The following is an 8,700-nucleotide window of genomic DNA, read 5'->3' as shown; positions in this document are numbered from 1 at the left end:
GTACAGTTCGCTTGTAGTGTAAATGTAAACCGGTCCAACTCTGAACATAATCGTGTTTTCAGAGCTAACATAGCCGAATAAACATAAAAAAAGTTAAATGTTTTGAAACTTTGACTGATAATCTCTGACATCATCCATTGGATTCTGTGAAGTAAACATAAATAGGGAGTTCAAAGTAAGAGTTTTAGACTCTGTTGGGAACACCCAATAGACAACTCACCTGTCAATCAAAAAAACACAGCTTTAAATGGTTCTGGTTCAACTAAAACATTTTTAATGATCTTTTAAAAATGAATAATAAATAAAGTAATAAACATAAACAAAGCTTTAGAAATCAGGATGTATTAGGTTTATTTAGGTGTTTTTACAATAGGAGTCAATGGTCTCCTCCTCTGAAACCTGTCTTGGAGGTATTGCAAAATTTGGTACTTATTAGTTTATGCCAATTCCTGGAACAGGAGGGAGGTGCTTTCGGTCTTAAAATTCAATATAAACTTTAGAAATCTTTGACTGACTCTAATATGAAGTTCTGTCGCCCCACCCTCTGGACTTCTGGGTAATGAGTGCACCGATGGGGTGAATACGCCCTACAACTTCTCCAAACTAGAAAATTTTTTCCTGAAATTGAACTAAAGACTAAGATATACTACTATAAAAAAGTTTAGAAAAACTTAAAAAAAAAAAAAAGAAAAAAAATTCAGGTCCTCAAAACAACACATAAACGTGAACATGTGTTATTTCTTTGAGTGCACACAAATGTACAAATTCAAATGACAATTTCTGACGTCAGACCCTAAATATTCTGCCTGAACATATCAACCAATCAGCACTTTCCCCTAACGATGACGAAATTAGAAAATTTCATCAACTCACTGTAAAAATGATTTTCACGGGACTCAAAATCCCTAGTTGCGGCGCTGCCGCACACTCTGAATTTCTGAACATCACAGTTATACTCAGTTCACAAATTTGTATTCACTTGCAAAAAGTGCAAAAAAATTGGAACCAAACAAAAATGTCAAACGAGGAAGTAATTAGACCAACACTAATTCCTTGGTTGAATACACCCTACAACTTCTCCAAACTAAAGCCAAAGTTCCTGAAATAGAACTAAAGACTATAAAATGATTTTAGAATCTGTATAAAAAGATTTATTGCTGTAAAAATTCTTAGAAAACGGTCAAAAACAACCATTTTTTTTTCAGGTCCTCAAAACACCACATGTATGTAAATAAGTGTGTTTTCTTTGAGTGTACACACAGATTTACAAACTCAAGTGACGACTTTGGACGTCAGACACTAAATACTCTGTCTGAACGGAATTAATCATCTTTTTTCTCTGACAATAGCTTATCAACAACCGTCTCTCACTAGCCAATCGGAGTATAAAGTTAAATAAGAAACAGTCTGTCATATAATGTGCAAAACAAACTGATCCATATAAGAGAATCTGTCAAGCAAGAAGCCCTTCAAGTTCACTGATGCCCGTTCAAGTGACCTCTTCCAATGAATAAATAAGAAATATTTAGATTTTTGTATCGTATCGCCAAAAACTTAGTTGAATCATTTATGTATAGATATGTGGACCATCTATCGATATGCGTATTGAATCATGTGAGAGGGGAAGATACACACCCCTACTTTTTATGGTGTAAGTTACAAAACATTGCGGCAACGTCAGAAGATACAAGTAGGGGTGGGCACGATATCGGTGCCAGTATCGGTATCGGCCAATATTTGCACAATTTGAGATTGGTCCAATATAAAAAAAAGAAAAAAAAATCCAACAATATTTCTCTTTTACCGATGGTTATAGCGGTCAGAGTAACTGTGTGCATCTTGTGTCAGAAGCTAAATATTGTCAAATATTCTTAGCGATTTCTGGGAAAATATCGGTTATCGGTATCGGCCAGAAAAAAATGATATCAGCCCATCCCTCGTAGTGCTTGAATAGTGCTTGAATTCTTCCACTTTTTTTCTTTAAAGGGTAACCAAACCATTCATAGCCAAAAAAAGTTGATTTAGGGGACTTTAAAAGTGCCGTCTGGTGGTTGTTGACAAATTTTTGACAAAAACTTGTTTAAATCCTGAAATTATGGTCCAAAACTGTCTGTGTGCTGCCCCCTACAGGTTGAAACAGTTGAATTTTGCTCCCGTATTAAAGCTCCGCCCATCTTTGATTCTGTAACGACCGGTCGTTAGCGTTAACATGGTTCGTAGCTTTTGGTTTTGCTTTCAGTTGTCAAAAATCTACGAGCTTACGCAATTTTCCAGTGGACTTGGAAAAATTGGGATCCCTCATTTTTTTAACCAATTTTCACAAAATGTGGCTGGAATTAAAGCTTAGAAAAAGTATTAATGTTAGGGTGTATTTATATTTTATTATCTATGAAATCTAAGATGTAAATACTCCAAGAACTGCGTCTTCTACTGTAACAGCTACATTAGGGTAGCTTGACTGTCAATCATAAATCCAAGCCACACCTCCACTGCTCAGTCCAGCTCCACTAGCTCCGCCCCCTTTTTGGCATTTTTCAAATCTGAGCTGAGAATGGAGTCGGCCTCCTCTGTTTGGTTACCCTTTAAAATAATACTTTTATTCAACATCGTTTATGCTTGAAATGTCTTTATTTTATCATGAAGCCCATAAGGTGGAGTGATAGTTTTTTGGTTATTTATGCTTTTTTTCCTATTTCAAACTTTAATAGAGATACTGTAAAAGCTGTTTAGCAGCTTGAACCAATAAACGACGACCACATTTTCATTGATACAAGAATCAGGTCGTGATTTTTGCGAGGCCTGATTTTATTGCCTCTAATTTATATCGTTCATACGAGACGTGGCGTGCGGCGTAAACAGTTTACGTCAGCCGCCATCGCCTCTTCCTGAAGACGGATCTAAACGTTAATTGAATGTGAATCGAGATGGAAAGCTTTTTCTTTAAGATGTTGCGATACGTTAAAATCATCGGAGAGTCTAAGTGTCTGTTCGACAGTGTCGGGTTTACCCACATCTGTCTGCCATTTTTTGGTGGAGCCGAAACGCACAGCGAAGCAGATTGGAGTCATTACTGGTGATGGGAGAGGAATGAAAGCCTCCGAGAGGGGAGAGCAGAGCTGTAATGATAGCTTTCTCTGTCTTCTTTTTTTTTTCTTGAAATGATTTGTTGTTGCTCTGTAGTTTCAGACCGTGTAATCTGTTCGTGTGAAGCCATACACTGGAGTCGTCTTCAAGCGTTCACACAGACTGGAAAGATTTGTACCATTTTGGTGATACAAAGCGTACGTCTTTTGTCTCCATTGTGTACTTCAATCTTTCCTAAAAAAGCAAAAAAGTTTCCCTTGGCTTAAGACGTTTTCAGTCAGATCTCTTGGGTTTATTTTGGCCCCTTTGGCTCCGAGCCCCATCCTTTTTCATTAGCTGTAATCGTTCATCACTGCTTAAATAACTCCCGTTGCCCGTCTTTGGTGGGTTTATTACTCTTAAAGGCCTTCGTGCTCAATCTATTCAAATTTGGCCACGGTTTTTATAAAAGCTAAGAAGCTGAAAAGTATTCCCTCTGCTGCCAGGAAACTATGGCTTAACTATTAATGGAAGATATCGTTTGAGGGTTTGAGCAAAGCAGCCAAAAAGCCACTTAGTCGTTACAGACCATTTACAGTGCTGAAAATCGAGAAATGATGGCACTGGCCGCCCTGTTGAAACTTAAATTAGTTAGTTAGTTAGGACGGCTCCATGGTAAAAACTTCCCATCAGGCAAACTCTTGAAAAGTCCTAGATGTGGACACCGTTATTGGATGAGTCCTGAAGACAAAGTATTATAAACAATGACGAAAGTAACAATAAGTCTATAATATTTTTAGACAAAATGGTTGTGTATCACAACTGCCGATAGATTGTTAAAAATGAAAATTTATAGAAGCTTACCAGTGTTTTCACTTAGATTGTTGTGTCCAATTTGGTCCCAAACAATTTAAAAAGGCCATTTTGTCAAACTCCCTACGGCACTGATAAAGATCTTGTATTACAATTTATTTGGTGCAAGGATGTAACAATTCTTCGTGAATTGCAGAAAATTAAGAAATTGTTTTTTTTTCAGCCTGTGCCTCAATTTAGAAAGCTGAGGGTCTGCATGCTCTTCAGCTGCCTCCTAGGACTAGGGCTGCAAGATATTAGAAAAACTTGTGCGATATTCCTGATCAATATTGCAATGATGATATGACTTGGGATAAACGGCCATGTAGCAAAAATAACTAATACATTAATTTCCATTTCAGTGGAACAGTTTTTTTTTTTAAATAAATTCAACAGAACTTAAATAATACTCCAAATGACCCACGTCTACATAAGAGGCAAGTGTATAAAAAAAGGGCTCTATTTAATTTGTTAAATACATCAAGCTGCCATAAGATTGTTTTTTGCATTTAAAGAGGTAACCAAACCCTAAATTAACTTTTTTTGATCTCTTTAAATCGGGCTTTAAAAGTGCTGTCTGGTGGTTGTCGCCAAATTTTTACAAATTAAAATAAACTTGTTTAATTCCTGAAAATATAGTCAAAAGCTGTCTATGTGCTGCCCCTACAGGTTGAATTGAGCTATCACAGTTACATTTTCTGATTGGTCAACTAAGTCCTAGAAGTATAAAAGCCCCGCCCATCTTTGAATCTGTAAGGTCGATATTTATCATGTTAACTTTATCATGGTTCGTAGATGTATTTTCTTCGGTGGTCAAAAATCTACTGGCTTACACAACTTTCCAGTGGACTTGAAACTTATGGAACAGGGTGCAGTTGGCATCATATCCAGCAAACTCCGTCCAATTATTGGAATTCTTTTTTGAAACATGCATTGCACAGGCGGATATTGCGATAACGATAAATGTGCGATGTATTGTGAAGGCCTAGATAGGACGCAACCTGATATGTCTGCAGACACTATGTTTATATTCCTAGAAATGTCTATGGAATCAAGGATTCACATACTTTTGTCATGTCTTATATGGAAAGTATGTCAAAACGACATCATGTTGGGGCTTGAGTGGGCGCCGCTTTAGTAGGAAGGACTAGTAAGGATGGCTGCCGTGCTGTGATTGGTGAAAAGGAAGACTGGGAAATCATTAGAGGATCAAGAGGACAAGTTAAGGACTATGTCAGTGACATATTTATGACTTCTAAAAGTAGTTCCCTATAGCGTCCAAGAACAAGTCCAGACAGTCTAGCCTACTGAAGCATATCTAAAGGAATGGCTTAGGGTCACCAAGTCCAACTTTGAAGTGTAAATCTTTGAGAAAACGAAAGGTTGAAGTCTCTACCAAAAGATGAAGATGGTGTCTTGCCTCCGGAAATGAATCAACTTCAATCTTGTTTTTTATCCTTAGATATTCTGCTGTTCAGGATGGAACTACTAAGGGATTTGGGGCTAAGACAACTTCTGGGATTGAGAACATTTATTTTAAGTTGGTAATACATTTCCCACTGACAATGCTTTTCAGTAAACTTCCAAATCTATTAGAAACGATTTCTATTTCTGTTTCTAAGCAATTTACAGTGTTTCCTCATTTATAACTGGGGTCATGTTCTAAAACAACTTGCGATAGGTGAAATACGCAAAGGACTTCAGATTTTTTAAGACTGTAAAGCCTCTCACTACACACTTTTACCAGACAAGCATTTTACTATTTTCCTTTCTTATTTAAACTCTGACCGTTCAAACCTTCAGAGAAATAGAAGTCTAGGTTTATAGAAAGAAATCAAAAATCTGCTCACGATCAAAGATTTATGTGCGTTTGGAAAACTAAACTCATTCTGTACAGGAGACACGGGACACAGGAGATTGATGGACGAGTCAATCAGGAGGCAGAAGACAGTGCAACATAAAATGAACCACAAAAAAATCCAAAATTGAATGGAAACAGTGAGACCACCAATGGTGAACCACGATCCAGCTTATTCAAAAGCATACATATTGTCGATCAGCTTTATGCTTATTTCAAAAAGCGTAAAAAATTACTAAAATAGACGACTGCCACTTGTGTATTTATTTATTTTATTTCAAATCAATTTTTGTGTTAATTGATCAAGATTAGACTGGGCGTAGGAAAATGCTAAAACTATACTGAAATTCATGTGTGTTCACCATCAATCTCTTGTGTGTTTAGAAAGGAATAAGAACTTTTGTGGATCATCAGCTAAAACACTTCTCAAATGTGACTTTTTTTGATTCAAAACTGATTTTCACTAGGAAATGTGGACATCTAAAGCTCTACAATACGAGATCTAGGCATCACTGGCTAAAGCTCTTCTATAGGAAGTCAAGGCATCATTGACTAAATCTCTTCTATAGGAAGTCTAGGCATAATTGGCTAAAGCTCTTCAACGAGAGGTCTAGGCATCATTGGCTAAAGGTCTTCACCATGAAGTCTAGACATCATTGGCTAAAGGTCTTCACTATGAAGTCTAGGCATAATTGGCTAAAGCTCTTCACTATGAAGTCTAGGCATCATTGGCTAAAGGTCTTCACCATGAAGTCTAGACATCATTGGGTAAAGCTCTTCAACAGGAAGTGACTTATTTTGTTTCAAAATAGGTTTTCGTGCTTGTTGTACAAAGTAAAATTTGGGCAAAAAAAAATCTATTGTAAGATTTGTGTCTACTTTCTATGTATTTTGTATTTAAAGAGGACTTTGACCCTTTTTTCAAAGACAAAATCTTAGTGTCAAAGGCTAAAATGTTACTTTTTATTTTTGTTTGTTTCAAAGCTTTTTTGGTTCTGGTTGATTGACAAAAAATTGAGATAAAAAAATTCTAAAAATGTATTCAAATACATGTGTGTTTACTCTACTATTATTTGTGTGTTTAAAGATGACTTGGACCTTTTTTCCGAGGACTACGAAACCGTAGATCATCGGCTTAAACTCTTCTTGGACGTGGAAGTCTTTGAAGAGGAAGAGGAGCTTCATTCTTTCCTTAAGGTTATTAATTTTCAACTATGATTTCTGAACAAAAGTTAAAATATTTTCTTGACTTAATATGAATTTGTTTTAGCAGATACAATGTTTGCTGATGACTCAACTCTGATATTGGGTGTTTAATAAGGAAGTGTTTGTATCTTTAGTGGATAAAATGTAATAACACTGAGAAGATTCTCCTTAGTGGGTGGCGACAACCTTACTCAACTCTATCTGCGGTTTTATCTCAGCAGAGAAGCCCTCAGTAAATCTGAAAGAACCCTCTCACCCCTTTTTCTCTTCACATCCAGTCACTTCTTTTACACATTTATGCTCCCTTGTTGTCACTCCATGTATCCAAGTCAGCAGGCTGCCCATTTTCTCTGTCAGACACCTGGATGAAGAGCAGAGAGCTCCTGAGCCGCAGCTGGAGACTCCAGGTCTTACTCCATTTTTCACAGCCCAGCATATTTCCTCTCTGACAGCGCCGGCTCAATTTTTCTTTCCTTTTTTTTTTTTAATTTTCACTTGTGGTTTTTCTGCCTTGTGTTATTTGAGAGGAAATGAAGGGGCTTGTTTTAAATCACCCTACAAGAGGGGAAGTGGGGTGACTTGAAAATACAGTTATTAATAGCTTAGTGTTGAAATTACAGCCCAGCCAGGGTTATTGGCGTGCCGTGAAAGCCGTTTTCAAGCGTGAGAACAGCAATAGTTGAACTTTTATTAATAAAAGATGGTTTTTCTGGATCTCTAGATGTCAGCTGTCAAATTTGGGGAGCAGGGAGAGGTTCCTTCACTGCTGGTCGTGTCTAACCGGCGGATCTATTTCCTGGAAGTGACATCAGATGTCAAGTAAGTGAGGAAAAATTTAACCAATTTGAAAAATTCTTCTTCAATTAAGTTTGCTTTAATTTTTCACCAAACTGTCTGTCGATATTATCTATATATCTTATTTATCTATTTTATGTAACTTATCTATCTGATGTAACTCATCTAACTTATTTATCTTATGTATCTTGTATATCTATCTTATGTATTTTATCTGTCTTATCTATCTTAAGTATCTTATCTATCTCATCTTTTTATCCTATATATAATATCTATCTTGCGTATCTTATCTATCTATCTTGTTTATCTTATATATCTTATATATCTTCTCTATCTATCTTGTATATCTTATATATCTTATGTATCTTATCTATCTATTTATCTTACTGTTACAATAAGGAGTTATGAGTCTTCTGACACACAAGGAGTATATTTATATAAACTCCTTTTGTAATTTATGCTAAACTTCATTTATATTGATTATATGTTATACATTTTTTTGTTGGATTGGACGAAAAAGAAGAATAGGGAAGAAAAAAGGAAAAGTTGATTATTTCATAGTATTTAATGACACGTTGTCATGGTAACCGCTACTGCACACTTTTTTTTGTTGTATTTTGATTCTTTACTGTGTTAAACATTTAAATGAAAATAAGTCTTTTTATAGCAATTCTTATGTTAAAAATACTTAAGATTAATTTGAATAAAAAATGAATCACATGACAGCACTTGATTTTCCAGAGTGGGGCTTTAAATCAAAATGTTATACAATTTTACCCCTAATTGTTTTGGTTTCAAAGATGATCAAGAATATAGTTTTAGTAAGAATCCCTAATTAAAAAAAATGTAAAAAATCGAAATTGTTTACGTGTTTTCTGTAAAAGTGAATAATCGTAGGGCTGACAGGGTCTAAAAACTCCAAAGAG

The 8,700-nt window shown here is 35.8% G+C and overlaps 1 protein-coding gene across 1 annotated transcript in view; it reads left to right on the top strand.

The window, feature by feature from the left end:
• Positions 1-8,700, top strand: part of LOC112156679 (serine/threonine kinase 11 interacting protein) — a 44,227-nt gene that overhangs the window by 19,924 nt on the left and 15,603 nt on the right. Inside the window, exons 20-21 of the mRNA XM_024288957.2 lie at positions 6,861-6,970; positions 7,701-7,798. Coding sequence (XP_024144725.1) covers positions 6,861-6,970; positions 7,701-7,798 — 208 coding nt within the window. The remainder of the gene's footprint in view (positions 1-6,860; positions 6,971-7,700; positions 7,799-8,700) is intronic.

Source organism: Oryzias melastigma, linkage group LG2, assembly GCF_002922805.2.
Source record: "Oryzias melastigma strain HK-1 linkage group LG2, ASM292280v2, whole genome shotgun sequence".
Taxonomy (NCBI): Eukaryota; Metazoa; Chordata; class Actinopteri; order Beloniformes; family Adrianichthyidae; genus Oryzias; species Oryzias melastigma.
Note: the sequence above shows the minus strand (reverse complement) of the source record. Positions and strands in the feature narration are given on the sequence as shown.